This window comes from Coregonus clupeaformis, chromosome 12 (genome assembly GCF_020615455.1).
Source record: "Coregonus clupeaformis isolate EN_2021a chromosome 12, ASM2061545v1, whole genome shotgun sequence".
Lineage (NCBI taxonomy): Eukaryota > Metazoa > Chordata > Actinopteri > Salmoniformes > Salmonidae > Coregonus > Coregonus clupeaformis.
Genome location: NC_059203.1, coordinates 52,139,449 through 52,159,210, shown reverse-complemented (window position 1 = coordinate 52,159,210; position 19,762 = coordinate 52,139,449). Strand labels below are relative to the sequence as shown.

The 19,762-nt window shown below is 44.3% G+C and overlaps 1 protein-coding gene across 3 annotated transcripts; it reads right to left on the bottom strand.

The window, feature by feature from the left end:
* Nucleotides 1–403: 403 nt before the first annotated feature.
* LOC121578391 (RNA-binding protein 5) lies at nt 404–18,981 on the bottom strand. Of its 3 annotated transcripts, none has more exons than XM_045223920.1 (21): nt 18,917–18,981; nt 18,042–18,117; nt 14,911–16,567; nt 14,657–14,746; nt 14,456–14,525; nt 13,212–13,285; nt 8,647–8,721; nt 8,080–8,395; nt 7,764–7,921; nt 7,509–7,609; nt 7,339–7,408; nt 7,181–7,247; nt 6,911–6,993; nt 6,334–6,454; nt 6,104–6,201; nt 5,629–6,003; nt 5,364–5,519; nt 3,522–3,584; nt 3,051–3,350; nt 1,696–1,836; nt 404–1,400 (listed from the first exon to the last, which is right to left on the bottom strand). In XM_045223920.1, the coding sequence occupies exons 2-21, from the start codon at nt 18,086–18,088 to the stop codon at nt 1,308–1,310; spliced, it is 4,155 nt and encodes a 1,384-aa protein (XP_045079855.1). In that variant the 5' UTR covers nt 18,089–18,117; nt 18,917–18,981; the 3' UTR covers nt 404–1,307. The 3 variants fall into 3 exon arrangements, with proteins under 3 accessions (XP_045079855.1, XP_045079856.1, XP_045079857.1); XM_045223921.1 differs by having other exon boundaries at nt 3,051–3,347; XM_045223922.1 differs by lacking the exons at nt 13,212–13,285; nt 14,911–16,567; nt 18,042–18,117; nt 18,917–18,981.
* Between the last annotated feature and the right edge of the window lie 781 nt (nt 18,982–19,762).

Here is a 19,762-nt window from a genome sequence, read left to right as displayed (position 1 = left end):
CCATATAACATCATGGGAAGGTACAACACTATTCAGGTTTAGTGACAGTACACATTTCTAAAGAACACTCCTACCACCCAATGGAGAGTTGCTGAATATCATTTCTGTCTGACAGATACTAGTCTCGTAAACCCGACCCTAGGCAACAGCAGTGACTGAATAGGGTCTGGTTTCAATGACGGACTCTTTTCGCTACTTCGATAAGGGGAAACAATTTGTTCCGGGGTGGGAGTGACGTAGTTCCTCTATGCCTAACTGACGTTTGATTACGTACAGATGTGTTAAGATCGAACATTTGAAAATTGTGGGGGGCAACCCGGATGTCTAGAGAGACAGAAAGTAAATCACTGCACACATTCCTAATCTAACAGTACACACATCCTTTCACATAAATAAACCAGGCTCAAATTCTAGTTGATTTATTTTTTACTTAAAAATGTGTACACATAATACAGAGTATAAACCAAACAGGGCAAGGAATAAGTCCATATAAAAACATCTGTTAAAATAAATGACAGTGTGTAGCTGGAACCAGCTGGTGGCATACAGGGATTCTACAATGGCAGATATGGCTGCTGAGTACACATCACAATAATACTACACATCAGCCATCCACAACACATTGCAAGACAAAAAGCTACATCCCTAAAAGGATTGATTAGGAGCCAGTCAAAGCCAGCTTGATGTTTGGGGTGAGTCTGTGAAGCAGCTTAGCCTCAACACCACTGGTTCTGCCTCGCTCCTGCAGTCAGTACAGCGGAGGGATAGGGATGGGTGAACGTCTGCAGAAATACTGCAGAAACGTGGAGGCCCTAGCGGTCTCCCTACAGCTCCATGGCCTCAACAGTTGAGCTTAGCGGGCGGGCTACGGCCTGATTTCATTGCTGGTGAGTCAAAGTCCTTGTTGTACAGTGAAGTGGGGCCACAGGTACAGTAAGAGGTGAGCTCAGTCCAAAAGCTCTCCTGAGGCATTGCAGGTCCATTATGTTGACCAACACTCCCCACAGACAAACACAGGGACACGGGCAGGAGTGTGTGATCTGGGGTGCGTTAAGTAGAACAGAGCGTGGTGCAACGTTTGATTCCACGGAAACGGTGCAGTTCTGAACGACCAGTTTGTTGTGTTATGGTGACACAGGAAGATTGTGTACGGTGTGTGCTGCATTCGTTTTGGGATTTTTCGAACGGTCACATCCATATTGATCAGGCCACAACCACCACCAGGAAACATACCTCAAAGACTGTTGAAGAACGGTGAGCACAAAACGTACTGAACTGAATGCACCCCTGGAGTTCACAGGAAGAGGTCAGTCCAGCTCTTTGAAGCGTGCGAACATGGACTTGCGCACAGCTTGTTTGTAGGTGGCATGGTTCCAGACAACAGGCTCCTTCTTCTTCCTCTGTGAGACAAGAGGAGGAGAGAGGAAACAACACAAAGGGTTAAAATCACCAAGAAACCCATCTGGTGGACTAGACAGAAACATTAAAATGTTATAGTCCAGGGCTCTCCAACTCTGTTCCTGGAGAGCTACCCTCCTGTAGGTTTACGCTCCAACCCCAGTTGTAACTAACCTGATTCAGCGTATCAACCAGCTAATTATTAGAATCAGGTGTGCTAGATTAAGGGTTGGAGTGAAAGCCTACAGGACGGTAGTTCTCCAGGAACAGGGTTGGAGAGCTGAGTTAGAGACGTACCTCAACAGGTTCAGAGCCTAAGCCAGGTCTCTCGCTGCCTTTATGTATGTCCCTGGAGCCAGCAGCCCAGCTATTCTGGTATTGATGTTGGTGTTTCCTTCTCTTCTGTTCTGGGGAGCCGTTGGACTCTCCGGTACTCAGCTGTGGGACAGATTACAGACATGACTACATCACTCATAATGTAAAGATGGCGCCGGAGGGGATGGCTGCCGTTTTATGGACTCTTAACCAACCGTGCGTGCTATTTTGTTAGTTTTTTCGCATCGTGTGTAACTTATTTTATACATAATGTTGCTGCTACTGTCTCTTATGACCGAAAAGAGCTTCTGGACCTCAGAACAGCGATGACTTCATACTATTTATATTGTTGTTTTTTTTGTATTCTTTCTTAAAACTGCATTATTGGTTAAGGGCTTGTAAGTAAGCATTTCACTGTAAGGTCTACACTTGCTGTATTCAGCGCATGTGACAAATAAAATTTGATTTGATTTAAAGAACACTTATTGAACATACTTGCATTTACTTTTTAGGATCCCCATAGTCTTCCTGGGGTCCGACACGTAACGAAAAAGACATTACAGACAAAGACTACAATTTACATACATTAAAAAAACATTAACAAGTAGATATTACAGACATTTAAAATACCTGAAAGTTAACATTTAACAAGCATATTCAGGGATCAGTATCTGTCCAGTCATATCTCATTAGATGTCTTTAATGTTTTCTTGAATGTGAATGTACTTTTCGCTTGGGAAATATGAGTTGGTAATAGAGCTGGGTTATTTGGACAAAAATCCATATCGCGATAAATTGACTGAATTATCACGATGAACCATAAATTGAACGATAAATTCATAACATTAATGTGCACCAGTTACTTTTTTTTTATATAACCCTTAAAACTACTACTACTTTGAACGTTGTAGCCATCATTTGTCCAGTTAGTAATAGCCCATTCAACTTAATTTCAAACTTCACATTCCTTTAGTAAAGGCTACTTATCGTTATTATCGATATCAGTGAAATTATTATCAATATCAATTAAATGTTCTTGATAAATGGTCGGTTTCACTCATTTTGGTTTGTCGTCACCAGCTCTAGTAGGTAAGGCGTTCCATTCAATGATGGGTCTGTATTTAACTGTTGATTTGTGGCGATTTCTCCTAAGTCTGGGGGGTATCAGATGACCCAAACTCCCGTCTGGTTTGGTGATTATGTCTAAGTGCCAGTATACACTAATTGGCAACTATAATTTAGCTATTCACGACTATTGAACTGCTTTACGACTACATATCAAATGTGTATGTACATCAGATGTGCAAAAGGTGATGAAAAATCAAGCCTCCACTGACCTCTTTCTCCTGGTTCTCCAAAGCCTCCAACTCCTTCTTTGACCTCTTGATCTTCATGTGGATCTCCATGTTTTGCTTGTGAAGGTCAGAGAGCTGCTGGTGGCGCACCAGGCCATCCTTATTGGGGAACTGTCTCCTACACAGCAGGCAGGCCATCTTCTTCCAGTCTGTTAGTTTGTCCTCCTCGTCCTGGGACTGGCTCCTAGAAGCCTGAGGAGCCTCGTGCTGCACCTCCTCCTCCTCGTCACTGCCTGTAGCTGCGTAGTCTGAAGCCAGCAGGCCCAGAGAGCCAATGGACTGCTGGGTAGGGTGGAGAGAGCAGGAAGTTCGGGAACAAGGTCACCAGGGAGTGAGGAAAACAGCCCAGACATCACGGATTGGAATCAAATTCATGCGTTCTTTCACCAGCTCACACACCACAGAACATTGTAGGCATTTGGCGGTGACCTCTCACCAATTAACCAACCTCACCTTTGAGCCCTTCCCCTCTTTCTTGGGAGGAGCCATAGGCTTCTTGAAGAGGTCGTCTCCGCCCTGTATGGGGAAACAGCAGAATCAATCAAATCATTGTAAATAAATACATACATCTAGAAGTGACTTATCAGATGTATGCAATAATTTCCTGTGTTCTTAGGAATTCAGCCTTCTCTGTGTTGATCTTCCCAACCCCCATTGTTACACCTTTGAGACGCAGTTCTGTTGTGTAGGTCTGACATCTGATTGGAGGTTAACGGTACAGTAACACTATTGGTCAACTCAGATTTTGAATCCAAACAACGCAGATGCTTGTAAAAAGGGCCTTCGAGAGCTCTCCCTCTCTCCTAGAATGCCTGTTATTGCTTTGTAACTTAAGCTTTATGCCTTGTATGCGAATCCAATCATTTTACAAAGTAAGATTATATTTAGAATTCCATTCAGACATTTCTTCATTGCCTATTACTGTAACTCAACTATGGTGTTCTTGCATATTGCTAAATAATCTTTATGGAGTCAGACAATTCATTAAAATGGGCTAAATGCATATTCTTATTACGAGGCGCATGTGAGGTATACTACATGACCAAGAGTATACGGCCATCTCATTCCAAAATACTGGGCATTAATATGGAGTTGTTCCCCCCTTTTGCTGCTATAACAGCCGCCACTCTTCTAGGAAGGCTTTCCACTAGATGTTGGAACATTGCTGCAGGGACTTGCTTCCATTCAGCCACAAGAGCATTAGTGAGGTCGGGCACTGATGTTGGGCAATTAGGCCTGGCTCGCAGTCTGCGTTCCAATTCATCCCAAAGGTGTTCGATGGGGTTGAGGTCAGGGCTCTGCGCAGGCCAGTCAAGTTCTTCCACATCGATCTCGACAAACCATTTCTGTATGGATCTCGCTTTGTGTACGGGGGCATTGTCATGCTGAAACAGGAAAGGGCCTTCCCCAAACTGTTGCCACAAAGTTGGAAGCACAGAATCGTCTAAAATGTCATTGCACGCTGTAGCGTTAAGATTTCCCTTCATTGGAACTAAGGGGCCCAGTCTGAACCATGAAAACAGCCCCAAATCATTACTCTCCTGGCATCCGCCAAATCCCGATTCGTCCATCAGACCACCAGATGTTGAAGCATGATTCATCACTCCAGAGAACGCATTTCCACTGCTCCAGAGTCCAATGGCGGTGAGCTTTACACCACTCCAGCCGATGCTTGGCATTGCGCATGGTGATCTTAGGCTTGTGTACGGCTGCTCGGCCATGGAAACCCATTTCATGAAGCTACCGACAAACAGTTATTGTTCTGACATTGCTTCCAGAGGCAGTTTGGAACTCGGTAGTGAGTGTTGCAACCGAGGACAGACGATTTTTACGTGCTGCACGCTTCAGCACTCGGTGGTTCCGTTCTGTGAGCTTGTGTGGCCTACCACTTCGCGGATGAGCCGTTGTTGCTCCTAGACGTTTCCACTTCACATTACAGCACTTGCCCAGTTGACCGGGGCAGCTCTAGCAGGGCAGAAATTTGACGAACTGACTTGTGGAAAGGTGACATCCTATGACGGTTCCACGTTGAAAGTCACTGAGCTCTTCAGTAAGGCCATTCTATTGCCAATGTTTGTCTATGGAGATTGCATGGCTGTGTGCTCGATTTTATACACCTGTCAGCAACGGGTACGGCTGAAATAGCCGAATCCACTAATTTGAAGGGGTGTCCACACACTTTTGTATATATAGTGTATATATAAAATACTGTATATACATGTCAAATATTACTGCCCACTACACATGTAGAGTGAAAATAACAAAGCAAATGCATTTGCAAGTCTCTCCACCCACCTTCCTCTCGAAGATGGCAAAGGCTGCATCAGCTGCTTTGGAGGTCTTCCTGTCATCCAGCCCGCCCCCGGAGGTCTTCAGTACGGGGGACGGGGAACGGACGCTGTCCTTCTGACGGTTCTGGATCTTAGCCCAGCGCTCCATATCCTTCATGACCTGAGACAGACACATATGTATTAACCATCTATGAAGTGGTGTATTTGGGCAAGAGGGTTGTTCCTATAGCTTCATTGTACATGAGTGTAATGTGGTAATGTGGGTTTACCTTGGAGGCAGCTAGGCTCCTGGGTTTCTCCTCTTTCTCTCCTGGTTTGTCTTTGTCTTTCTTGTCAAGGCTGTGAGGGGCAGTGTCCTCCTCCTCTCTCTTCTCAGGGGAAGGGTTGGGCATGGGGTTCAAGGCAGGAGTAGGGTTTAGGACCCGGGGAGGGTCGACGTGAGGGGTTGGCTCTGGTTTCTTCATGTCCAGTGGAGCGTCTGCTACTGGATTGGCCAGAATGGCCTGTACGTCAGGTGCCATGGCAACACTAGACTGGGCCATGGGGGGCTGGGTGTCTGCAGAGTGTCCTCCGGGCACGGGGATGTACGTCTTAGACACACCGTCCCAGTAAAGGTACTGCTGGGACTGGGCATTGTAGAAATACTGCACAAACAGACACAGGACATGAAGCACAGATACACAAAGATAATGATTTCAAGAGCATGTATCAGATCATATATGAGCTGCTGTGTAGCACACTTACCCTAGAGGCAGGGTCATAGTACAAGGTAGTTTGGGGATCGTAGTAGAACCCAGAAGTGGCATCATACAGGTAGTTAGCCATGTCAGGAGATTCAGTAGCTAGAGAAATGAGAAGGTCAGTTATTGCAAGAGTATGACAAGATGAGACTGATAAAATGCCTGTCTATTCGCATTCTTTCCACTGCTGCATTTCCCCTGATGTCTGAGAGGGGCATTATTGCTTGGCCTTACCATAGCTGTAGCCATCAGTGGCATGGTCTCCTGTAGCTGCCATTACTCCTGCAGAGGAGACCTGGGGGTCCAGAGCCTGTTGGTAGGGATCAACTAGTGGAGGTTCACCATAGCCACCTCCCTGGGATGTGGGAGAGGGAAGCATTGGTTACCTGGGCATTTCACACTGACACTCACTCACGCATTTCCTCTGTTTAAACTGTCAATCATTATCAATGCTTCAAGTATGTACAGGATACACATGGTATACATCGTCCAACGAAATGCTTACTTGCAGGTTCCTTCTTGACAATGCAACAACAATAAGAAATAATACAAGATAAGAATACGAACATGAAGTAAATGGCTCAGTATAATAGAATAAACATATTAGCATAAGTATAATACAGGAAGGCAACAATTTATAGTCAAATATTGACACGTGTTTTCGGGAGTTATTATTGCTAAATACTGCACAATGTAAAGACGAAGAGTCTGGTAGCAGCAGTTGTGATGTGTGTGTAGCATGAATGGATGTGTGTGAGTGTCTTTCCTTTTGAATAAAGTGGTTTATAATAGTCTGATGGTGGTATCTCACCTGAGCCATGCTGGAATTCAAGTGAGAGACAGATGAATGGGAGTGAGGGATGTCTGAGCTCATCGATCCACCCATATGGTCTCCTAGGTAAAAAATGATAAAATGTATTCTTCCTCGTCATTTTTACCCAACATTACCTGATGATTGAAGCATGTTGAGCTGAAAGATACACAAAACCAGACCACGACAAAATGTGTCGTCTCTTCATGTACAAATCCTCAGGCAGAATAGTGTTTGAATGTGGATACTGACTGAGGAGAGAGGACTCACCTTGCATGTTAGGTGGGGGGGCTCCTGGTGGCTGCTTGTGGGGTTGGGATGAATAGTACTGCTGCGGCTGGAATTAAAGCACAAAACAACACGTTACGTTTTCTAACCAACACACTAACTAACTCAAAACCCAAAATGAGACCAAACCCCTAACTTACCTCCATCATACTGGCCTCAGGTGGGTACCCCAGGAGAGAAGTGTTGGATTTATCAAACTCTCTTCTGTAGCTAGCAGGAGAAAAGACCATCAAATCCTCAGTAGTGCAAAACATCACACGTTTCAGCGTAAGAACAGTGGTTACATGATATAACATGCTATAAGACTCACTTTTGATTCTTCAGAGGCTTGGCGACCTCAGCGTAAACCCGGACCCCGTCGATAGAGAGAGGCCTGGGCTTGGTGAGCAGGTCAACTAGACGGGTCACTTGCTAGGATGGAAAAAGGCCACGTCATGACATCCATTAAGCAGGGTACAACTCTCAGACATTCATCCATTTCAAATCCACATATCAGGTGGAAATGGGAGTGTGATAAACCATGAAAAAACAGCTTAATTGACATGTTATGGCAGCTATGTGATACCTCATGAGAGTCCATGTCAATGAAGCAGAAGCATTTGGTACCCGGGGGTTTGCCTCTAACCAAACGGACGTTCCTCTCGTCCAGGTAGGCAAAGGGGTCTAGGGCTTTTAGGATGGTCTCCACTGTCGTGGTGGGCTTCACATTCTTTATGATCATGGCTGTAGGGCAACAGAGGGGAGAACAAGCATACTGATCTATAAACTTGGAGCTATAATACCACATCAAAGTTTTAACAGTTATCCATAGAGACAAACACATGTATTATTATCCAGTCACACCTCAAACCAACTACTACAATATTGCCCAGCTCACTCACTCTTGCTCTCCTTAAAGATGGGGTCCATCTGATGAGGGCCGGGGCCTTGGCGAGGGGGGTTGCGGTTGGCCCAGGACTCTGCCTGCTGCTCAGCCTCTTGCCGTCTGAGCTGCTGGTCCACCTGCTGCTGCCAGGCCTCTGGGGTGAGGTCTGAGCTTCGCTGCCACGAACCCTGCTGGGACAGGGGGTCCACTGGGGACTTGGCCTGGGAGCCATTCTGGTCTTGGTGGTCGCTCTTGGCCTTGTTGACCAGGAGCTGGCCTGGGCTTGGCAGCAGGGGTTCCTGGGCCGGAGGGCCTGCCTTGTGGCCTGGTTCCTAACGCAGCGAGAGAAGGCACATCAATTACTTAGTGGCGGTTGTCTCAACAACCTATGGCTTTAAAAAAAAAAAAGAATACAGGCAAAACATATCTCCCACGCATACAAATCTTGGGGTAAATAATACCAAGCATAAAAAGACCTATGCAACTAGCATTCTAAAAATTGACAAGGTCTATGGACCAAGGTAAAGGGAATAAATCACTACCATCCACAACAGGCCCTTCCTGTGTGACATACAACACTTACTTGAGCTTCCTTGACACTTCTGTCCGGCTGGACGTATCTCATTAGAGCCGTTTTAGTGCCAACCTTCAGCGATCCCTGAAAAACAGGAAGAGAGTGCACTAGATCCAAACTGAGGAATCTGCTTCCCTGCCAACCAAGTGACTCACAATTCTAAATGTTCCAAGAGAACAGACTCCCATCATGCACTGTGGCAGGTTTAGTCCTCCTCAGTGGAGAGGGTAATAGGACAAACATCATAGTTCTGACAGAAATACGGAAGCCATATCGACCAATATCTTCCAAAGAATTTCCTCCATGCAATTGCATTACTGTTTGCCAGGAGGAAACGCAACCTTTTCTTATGTGCAGTACTACCAAAAGCACTTTGGGGAGGAGATTATGAATTTCATATTACTGGTCTTCCTAGATACATTTACAAATCTATTATTCTTTGATTGTGTAGGAGTCAAATTTGTACATTTAAAATCTGTACTTCAAAAATGTGAAATTCAATAGACCATTGTGTTGGCAGTGCACTGTAAATGTGTGACACTTATTTGCCTCAAGGCATGACTGTGCTGGATCAGACATGCAAGCTGTTGGTTTATAGACAAAAAAATCTCAGGTTTAACTAGTCATGGTCAAAAGTTTTGAGAATGACACAGTATTGGTCTTCACAAAGTTTGCTGCTTCAGTGTTTTTAGATATTTTTGTCAGATGTTACTATGGTATACTGAAGTATAATTACAAGCATTCCATAAGTGTCAAAGGCTTTTATTGACAATTACATTAAGTTTATGCAAAGAGCCAATATTTGCAGTGTTGACCCTTCTTTTTCAAGACCTCTGCAATCCGCCATGGCATGCTGTCAATTAACTTCTGGGCCACATCCTGAGTGATGGCAGCCCATTCTTGCATAATCAATGCTTGGAGTTTGTCAGAATTTGTGGGTTTTTGTTTGTCCACCAGCCTCTTTATGATTGACCACAAGTACTCAATGGGATTAAGGTCTGGGGAGTTTCCTGGCCATGGACCCAAAATGTCGATGTTTTGTTCCCCGAGCCACTTAGTTATCACTTCTGCCTTATGGCAAGGTGCTCCATCATGCTGGAAAAGGCATTGTTCGTCATCAAACTGTTCTTGGATGATTGGGAGAAGTTGCTCTCGGAGGACGTGTTGGTACCATTCTTTATTCATGGCTGTGTTTAGGCAAAATTGTGAGTGAGCCCACTCCCTTGGCTGAGAAGCAACCCCACACATGAATGGTCTCAGGATGCTTTACTGTTGGCATGACACAGGACTGATGGTAGCGCTCACCTTGTCTTCTCCAGACAAGCTTTTTTCCAGATGCCCCAAACAATCGGAAAGGGGATTCATCAGAGAAAATGACTTTACCACAGCCCTCGCTGCCCTTCTTGACACCAGGCCATCCTCCAAAAGTCTTCGCCTCACTATGCGTGCAGATGCACTCACACCTGCCTGCTGCCATTCCTGAGCAAGCACTGCACTGGTGGTGCCCCGATCCCGCAGCTGAATCAACTTTAGGAGACGGTCCTTGCGTTTGCTGGACTTTCTTGGGCGCCCTGAAGCCTTCTTCACAACAATTGAATCTCTCTCCTTGAAGATCCGATAAATGGTTGATTTAGGTGCAATCTTACTAGCAGCAATATCTTTGCCTGTGAAGACCTTTTTGTGCAAAGCAATGATGACGGCACGTTTCCTTGCAGGTAACCATGGTTAACAGAGATTTAACAATGATTTCAAGCACCACCCTCCTTTTAGAGCTTCCAGTATGTTAGTCTAACTTAATCAGCATGACAGAGTGATCTCCAGCCTTGTCAACACTCTCACCTGTGTTAACGAGAGAATCACTGACATGATGTCAGCTGGTCCTTTTGTGGCAGGGCTGAAATGCAGTGGAAATGTTTTTGGGGGATCAAGTTCATTTTCATGGCAAAGAGGGACTTTGCAATTAATCTGATCACTCTTCATAACATTCTGGAATATATGCAAATTGCCATCATAAAAACTGAGGCAGCAGACTTTGTGAAAATTAATGTGTGTCATTCTCAAAACTTTTGACCACGACATTCGGAAAGTATTCAGACCCCTCGACTTTTTCCACATTGTTATGTTACAGCCTTATTCTAAAATTGATTACATTTACACACAACACCCCATAATGACAAAGCAAAAACAGGTTTTTAGAAACTGAAATTTCACATTTACATAAGTAAATCAGACCCTTTACTTAGTACTTTTTTGAAGCACCTTTGAAGCACGATTACAGCCTCAAGTCTTCGTGGATATGACGCTACAAGCTTGGCACACCTGTATTTGGGGAGTTTCTCCCATTCTTCTCTGCAGATCCTCTCAAGCTCTGTTTTCGCTTTGTCATTATGGGGTATTGTGTGTAGATTGATGTGGGAAAACATATTTAATCCATTTTAGAATAAGGCTGTAACATAACAAAATGTGGAAAAAGTCAAGGGGTCTGAATACTTTCCGAATGCACTGCAAGTACATCTAAAATGGTGAGTGGCAGTTATATCTACAATAACCCCCACTTGCCGAGACAAGTATACTTTAAACGTTTTCTGTTGTTGATGGGTAAAAAGATACAGCCGAATGGATTACATTTTTTTATAGAGGGAACGCATGCCTTTAAAATCTAATGTAACCAAATGATTTTTACAAAATCCAAAACCATTCTACCAACCAGCTACCCAATTAGTAAATTAACATAGAGGACAGATCAAAGGAACATGTAACACCTGTTACTAATTCTGCATCGTTCCAGCCTTTATCAGAGCCAGATATAGCTCTGGCCTTGATGATCATCTGTTGCTTAACATTGTAGTGAGTCACAAATTCTTCAATATGGTGCGCCATGACTCCTTCAATATGGGTACCAGATTCGGCCAACATGGTTGGAAGAATATCAGTTATACTATACTGGTGGCGTGCACCACTGACATTGACCTGTGCTACCATGGCTAAAAACCAACCACTGCAGGCTTCTGATACTCTACATGAACCTATACCAATGTGACCAAAAGGAAGGCCTCACAGTCACCAAAAGGAAAAAGTGAGCAAAGAACTGTGATCAAGAGAAAAGACTCCTCAAGTGTCAAGTGAATGGGTGTCGAGCAGATTTATACTTGTATTTCGCAGGCAAGAGTGGATGTGATGTGGAGGACGCATTTAGGCATGGAGTCTATCCATTCAGCACTGCGAAATAATACCATGGTTGCTGCACAGCTCTCTATGTGTAGAGAAAGATGAATGGAATAGAACATTACTGTCCACTTGTTGAGAACAAGGAATGAGCAAAACCCCCAACAAACAGTCAGAGTATTCTAGAATGTAGTACCCCAGAGTAATTGGGGTAAAGTTGGGCTCGTAGATAGCCAAAGGTTAAGGCAAGATATTGCCAAAAAGGCATAAGTCAACGGGACACAGCAATCAGAAGCATAAAGAGATCAACTTTCCAATATTGCCACCAAAGGACTGATAAAAGGAAAATGGCTTTCACCAAAATTAAAAGCAACTCTCGTATGTTAAAGTTCTGTGCAAAGATGAGAAAGAACGGAACAAACCCTAAGATGGACTTGAATGCTAGCTCAGAAATGGCTGCCTTACTCACCTTGACATTGCCATCTAACAATGAACAGAGATATCACTAAAGAAAACCAATCCAACTAAGGACTTCGATGGACAGAGGATCAAGAATGCAGGAACCAGACACATTATGTACTATGCCCATGGGCTTAGACATACACTGAGTGCGCAAAACATTAAGAACACCTTCCTAATATTGAGCAGCACCCTCCCCCTTTGCCCTCAGAACAGCCTTAATTCGTCGGGCGGACTCTACAAGGTGTCTAAAGCGTTCCACAGGGAGGCTGGCCGATGTTGACTCCATTGCTTCCTACAGTGGTCTCAAATTGGCGGGATGTCCTTTGAGTGGTGGACCAGTCTTAACACACACGGGAAACGGTTGAGCGTGAAAAACCCAGCAGCGTTGCTGTTCTTGACAAACCGGTGTGCCTGGCACGGCCATAGCCCGTTCAAAGGCACTTAAATAATTTGTCTTGCCCATTCACCCTCAATGGCACACATACACAATCCATGTCTCAAGGCTTAAAAATCCTTCTTTAACCTGTCTCCTCCCCTTCATCTACACTGATTGAAGTGGATTTAAAAAGTGACATCAATAACGGTTCATAACTTTCACCTGGATTCACCTGGTCAGTCTGTCATGGAAAGAGCAGGTGTTCTTAATGTTTTGTACCCTCAGTGTACAATGCACCAGACGCACGCCTCCTCGACCTAGTATTATTAAAATATTATGCAAAGTCTAATTTTTGCCCAAAAGCTATTCTCAGCATCCCTGAACCTACACCAACAGGGTAAATTCACACACACCCACACGTAGGGAGTAACTACGACAAATTACCCAAACAATAACCAACCCTGCTCCCACCTCTCCCTCCCCTAAACCCCTTATAAAATGCCAGCCCCCCAGCCCAAGCCTTCTTCCTGCCCGAAGGCACAGTCGACGTAGAGAGACGAGGATGGGCCACCTGGTTGGATTCCATGAAGTGGACTGCATCCTCGAGGTTTAAAAACTCCACATAGGCCGTATCGTAGCTGTAACCTGGGGACAGCATTTGAAATACAGATGGGTTTGAGTTAGTCAATGCCAGTAAGGACAGCAGTTCAAGAGCACATCACGAAAGGAGATCACATTCAGCATATTTGTGGTGATGTTGTTGCATTTCGATGACTACATTGGGGGGGAGAACATTGTCCTAATTATTCATGTTTTGACATGCATGTCAATGTCTCCACTGCCACTAATACAGCACCTTTGCAGAATATGCATTTTTGTAATTTATCTTGTATTTGAGTTGGCAATGTTGTCCTTATTTAATGCTAGTACCAACATATTTTCCTGATCCAACTATGGACTGAATGTTGTCTCTAAACAAGTATGCCAACTACAGCTTAATTTCCCTAAAAAAGGTAAGTTCCTACAAGCATAGCATAAAGGTATGACCTATGTGCTACTAAGGCATAGGCGTACGGTGTATGAAATAAACTATTTCACATGAAATATAGGCTATGCCATTGATGGATTGTCTTGCTGACATATCAAAACTTTGTCACTGAGAAACATGGTATTGTAGCGTCTCAGGGATCTGAAATGTAACACTTTACATTGCATGAGCACAGCCCTTTTCAACTGAACACAGTTTAAACTCATCTTGCAGCATTTATGAATGTGATGTTCTTTGGTATGCATATGAATAAACAGTTGGGAGTAGATGGCTGAAGCAGTCTTACAATCAAACTTTCGGTCTAAGCTGAATGACAAGAAACGCAACACCAAGAACCTGAAGCCTCAGCAAAGCACTTAGAGTTGTCTGTAATACAGGCTTGCTGCCTATATTCGTATGTAATCAATGAGTTATTTGTTTAAAAAAAAAATAGGAACTTGTGTATAATGAAATAAATGGTGTGAACGCAAGAAATGCTGTGGTGACAGATAGTCACTGTCAAAGGCTGCTTCGTTGAGGATGAAAGCTTCTACAAAAATGTTTTGAAAGTGTTCCTACATCGTCAGGAATGAAAAACGCTAATGGATAAATACTAAGAAAACTTGGCTGTTGAACTGATGAGCGATTGCATCAAGATCGAGAACATCGGAGGCAACAAAGACACTTTGAAAAGAATATGAGCGTATGATTCGAATAGCGAAACAATTCGTAGGAGATTCGAGATATAGTTTGATTTGAGAATGTCCACACAGGGACTTTTGTCTCACCTGGCACAACATTCTTTATCTTCATGCCCTGCATTGGGACACCATCACGGACTGCAAAGGCACCAAGAATCTGCAAGAGTGAAATATTGTTAGGGTTTAACCTTTAAAAAAACACACCTATAGGTCTATAAACTGCCATCTTACTAGATGATTTTACGCAATCAAAAAAGTCAACAGCAAAATGTCTGTTTTGATTCCTACCTGCTCCATTGTGGCCGTCTTAGGAATTCCAGTGATGCAAATTGTATGAGTAACCTTGTCCTTCACAGTCGCACTCCTGTAATCCTGATCCTTTGGTTGACAGTTCAGAATTAAATAACAGGTTAAAGCAATTGAAAAATCACAAATGAAAAAGGGGAACACTCAACCAACAGATGTACAAGACAATTAGTATGGAATTTGATTTAGATTAATCAACAACAACAAAAAATTGTCTATACATTTGCTTAACTAACCTGGGAACCAGAGTCATTGAATTTGGGAGTCTGGACTGGTTTGGATTCCTTTGGAACTTCATCAGGTCCTTGCAGCGCCTCAGGTTTGTAGTGAAAGACTCTCCCTGGGCCTGTTCTGTAATCAATGTCCCTGTAGTCCTGGTCTTTGCCTTGGAAGTCTGGCCCTGGAACCAGCTTAACCCTCTCTGGGCCTTGTTCAAGCAATGCATCCTTCGGCCCTTTGAAACTAGTGTTATTGTTTGGCCCCTGGCCCAGTGGAGTTGGTAGAGTCTTCTCTAGGAGATATGGGGGCATGTCCATCTCTAATAGGTATGGGGGTCTGTCACCTCGATTTGGTGCATTTTGATTCTGCTTGGGATCTCTGTCTCCAGGCCAGCGCTGGCAGTTATTCTCTCTGTTCGGCAGGAGCCCAGGACCCATGGGTGGAAAGGGAGGATACTGGGGACCTCTAAGGCCAAAGGGTGGCAAATCGTTGACAGGAAAATCTGTGGGGGGCTTTTTATCCCAGTTCTGGGAACCTGGAGCTTCTCTGTCGTTGCGAGGGAAGCCAAAGGGAGGCCCATCCTTTTTCCCTGGGAATTCTGTGGATGATCTGTCTCTTTCTTTAAAGATTGGCGGCTCTCCAAGAAGACCGCCCCCTCTGGACATTGGAGGGAATCGCTGTCCCTGCACATCTAAGGTGAAAGGAGGAAGACCTCTGATCATAGGAGAAGGAAGAGTGTCCTTCATTTTTCGGTTCTTCCACTCCTCTGCAAGTGACACCTCTTCCATTTCTGGGAATTCACTATCTCTAAGGGTGCCTTCTGAATCTTTACCCATAAACTTGGGTCTGTTTGGGCCACCAAGATCTGGAGGGCAACCAGGACTTCCCCTGACATCCATTGGTGCACCTTCACTGTCGCCAAATCTTACAGGAGATCTGTCCCTTCCTCTGAATTCAGCCGGGGGTCCAACACGGTTTCTGAAGTCCATTTCAGACTCAAATCTTCCCCTTGGATTCAACGGCGAAGCACCCCTCCTGTCGAAGTCCTTCATTCCCCTGTCCCGGTCCCGTGGAGGCATGTCCATATTAAACCCATCAATGTCATCCATGCCCATCGGGGGCCTGTCCATTGGAGGCCTGTCTCTATCACGCATGTCTCGGAACCCCTCATTTCTACCCATAGGCTCATTGGAAAATCCTCCTCGCCTTCCATCCATTTTGGGATTGTTGAAACCTGGCATATCCTTGCGGAACATCTCCCCGTCTCTCATATCCATAAATCTGTCATTTGGCTCTCGTAGATCTCGTGGTGGCATGCCTCTCCCTCCCATGCCTGGGCCTGGCCCCTTGAAACCACCACTAGCTGCTGCATTTAGCAGCTTGTCTCTGATTACCATTTCATACTGCCTTCGGAGGCCGAAGTCTGATTCCTCTCCAGGTCTCCCCAGGAAATCCCTGGGTGATTCTCCTCTCCCTCGTATGTCAAGTGGTTCCATATCATGGCCCCTCATATCAGACGGCCCCCTCATATCAGGTGGACAATCCATCCTCCTCATGTCCATAGGAGACCCCCGATCCTGTGGGCCCCTGGGACCAATGTTCATCCCATTTCTACCCCTGAAATCGGGCATAGCTCCACCTCGGTCCCCAAACATCTTTCCACGATTGCCAGCACTGGAATAAAAATCTGAATTAATTCATTGGTCTTTAACCACTAACCACGTTTCCATCCACAGTTTTTATGCGAGAAAAGTAATACCGTATAAAAAATATCCCAACAGCTGTGATGGAAACAGAGAGTTTTGGTACAATTGTATAAATGCCGACAGATAATTTGCTCGTTCCACACGGTGGGATCTTTTTGTGTTGGTAAAATGAATTATGCGAGAAATGGCCGTGATATAATAAGCATCATATCAAAGTAAACTTGGAGTCACGTGATGATATGGTGTGTGGTCCTCCCACTACGACTCAGGAAAACATGCAGTTTATTAGGCTACAGATGAAATAAGTTTGATGAACTTCACAGGGCGGTTAAAGTGCACGGTGATGAGCTTGATGCTCCATTCCATTAAATATAGAGGGTCTTATTCTGGTGACATGATGATCCATGCTTGACAAATAAATATTCTCACTGTTATCAATATTAATCTCGTGTAGACTAGCCTACCCGCACTGTATCTGGGAGCTGTCAGAGGAAGGCCCTCAAAATTGTCAAAGACTCCAGCCACCCTAGTCATAGACTGTTCTCTCTGCTACCGCACGGCAAGCGGTACCGGAGTGCCAAGTCTAGGTCCAAAAGACTTCTCAACAGCTTCTACCCCCAAGCCATAAGACTCCTGAACAGCTAATCATGGCTACCCGGACTATTTGCACTGCCCCCCCACCCCATCCTTTTTACGCTGCTGCTACTCTGTTAAGTATTTATGCATAGTCACTTTAACTCTACCCACATGTACATATTACCTCAACTACCTCAACTAGCCGGTGCCCCCGCACATTGACTCTGCAACGGTACCCCCCTGTATATATAGCCTCCCTACTGTCACTTTATTTTACTTCTGCTCTTTTTTTCTCAACACTTTTTTTGTTGTTGTTTTATTCTTACTTTTTTTGTTTAAAATAAATGCACTGTTGGTTAAGGGCTGTAAGTAAGCATTTCACTGTAATTTCTGCACCTGTTGTATTCGGCGCATGTGATTTGATTTGTTGGCTAGAGCGCACATGCCAAGACCAGAGTAGGCACATTTGTCGTTTTTTTGAGAAACTATCGGTAGAGTTGAAAATGAGATTAAAACACATTGAACTTTCGATTTTTATTCGGTACTTGAAAACTAAAAAAAAACTAAAAAGTACATTTTGTGTGCACTAAATCCTCAAGCACTGATTTTTATCCGCAAGAAGTCAGTTTGGTGGAAACACACCACTGGTGGGAAAATACACATTTTCTTTATGCGGATTTTAGAATATTTGCATGAAAATCTGTCGCCAATTGGATGGAAACCTAGCTACTGACAAACATTTTGAATTGAGCACCTCTTTCAAATCAAGTAACCAATGAAAGTAACTTTCAACTTTAGTGTTTATCATCTTGTATCAATATAAGAACATAGCTCTGTGGATACTGCCATTGCCACTGTCTGCTTACCGAAAGGGTGGTCCCCCTTGTGGTCCTCTCCTGGGTCCGTCCCACATATTTTTCCAAAATCCAATCACCAATTTATCTGACAGAGTAAAATGTTGTCATGTTAAATTCCAAACAATAGCTTGAATCCAATGCAGTGTTTCCTTCAGTATAGAAATAAACTACAGGGGCTTGATAAACATCTATAATTAGCTAATTTAAGGAAACAAATAACTACCAGTTTACCTTTTACAAAGGAAGATGGTATTGACACCATAGTCGGTATCGACAATGTTTAGCATCGCATGTTGTGCCAATGAATGGGTTAGCTAGCTAGCAATAGTTAGGACTAACAATTGTGAGTTAGCTAGCTAAATTAAGCTAGCTAGATAACGTTAGTTACTTACACTCAATATTTCCTCCACAATGTGGTTCAGTAGAAGATAGCTAACTATCTAGCTGTCAGGTATTTTGATAAACAATCAAGGTACGCTCTGGCGTGCATTGCAAAGCCAGATAAGCTAATGACGACGTTTCAGTTAGCTAGCCGTGCTGGCGACCTTTTCTAACTAGCTAAAGTCAGAGATACTGTGTATAATGACCAGATAGTCTTGTCCCATAGGCGGGAATACAGGCCAGGCGGTCTGCTCAACGTGGACAGATTTTCACGGGAGTAAACCCTCTCCCTTCGCCTCTTCCTCTCTGCTAACGTTAGCTAGCTAGCTGCCTCCAGATTTGTTTTCAAGCCACTAACCTTAGCGAGCTAATATCCTGGCAGGTAAGCGTCTGTTTTCAAAGTGTACGCGAGATAATATTTTTATTTGATGCTAGAGGTTGATATGAATGGTACATAACCATATTTAATCAATTTCTAAGTATTTATAATAGGGGAGACTCACCTTAAATCTCTTCTTAGATCTTCAATAAATCGGGAAGAAAATTGAGACCGGAAGTTTTAAAGAACAGTGATATCCGGGGAGGGGTAAAGTTTTGGTGGGAGTTGTAGTCCTCTGGCAATGTCAACTACAATCTCCACTGAGACAATAGGCTTGTTTGACATTGCAGCCTGACTGATCTAAAAATCAGCTTGCATCATAAATAAAGACTCATTATTATTTGTAGGTCAGTCAGTCACAATTTACCCATGATACAACACGGTTCTATATCGTGGAGCTCCGCCCCATAGGGGAGCTCTGCTCCTATTGGTTTACCCACTGCCCTAAGGTAGCATCAGCCTGAGACAAAATTATGCACACACCTGCAGCCAATAGGAGTACAGGTGTCCCTATAAGAGGGGATGCCTCCCCTCAATCAGCCTCCCTTTATCTTCAGCGACTGGACTAGACTGAAGAAGCCAAGAAGAGACGAAGAGAAGACTCAGGACGAAGAAAACGCAGTCGATTTTCCAGATCATCGACGTCGTCCTACAATGAGCACACCAAGCTTATCCACAGGGTAAGTATTTAACAAAGCTATTTTCAGAGCTCAATGTCGCTGTTCCCCTTGGTGGCTGTCGACCCCCCCCCCCCCCGACTTATGTTTTGTTGGTTGAGGGACACAACACGCCAGGGACGGCCTCATTAATCCCCCACTATGCGCCAGCTGCGTCCTCCTTTTTTGAAGGAGAGGAAGCAGCGTTGGGCATTTTTAGGGAGGATATTCCTCTTGAGGATGTGCTATCAGTGTTAGCCTCAGCTTCTGAGGCATCATCTGAAGGCGCTGACTCCGGAGATGACAGGGCTATT

Coding starts and splice junctions, on each gene's coding strand:
- LOC121578391 (XM_045223920.1), bottom strand. CDS start 18,088: ATGTGGGACGGACCCAGGAGAGGACCACAAGGGGGACCACCCTTTCG. Junction 14,747..14,910: donor TCAATGACTCTGGTTCCCAG/GTTAGTTAAGCA, acceptor TGTCAACCAAAG/GATCAGGATTACAGGAGTGC. Junction 1,401..1,695: donor TAGGCTCTGAACCTGTTGAG/GTACGTCTCTAA, acceptor CTTGTCTCACAG/AGGAAGAAGAAGGAGCCTGT.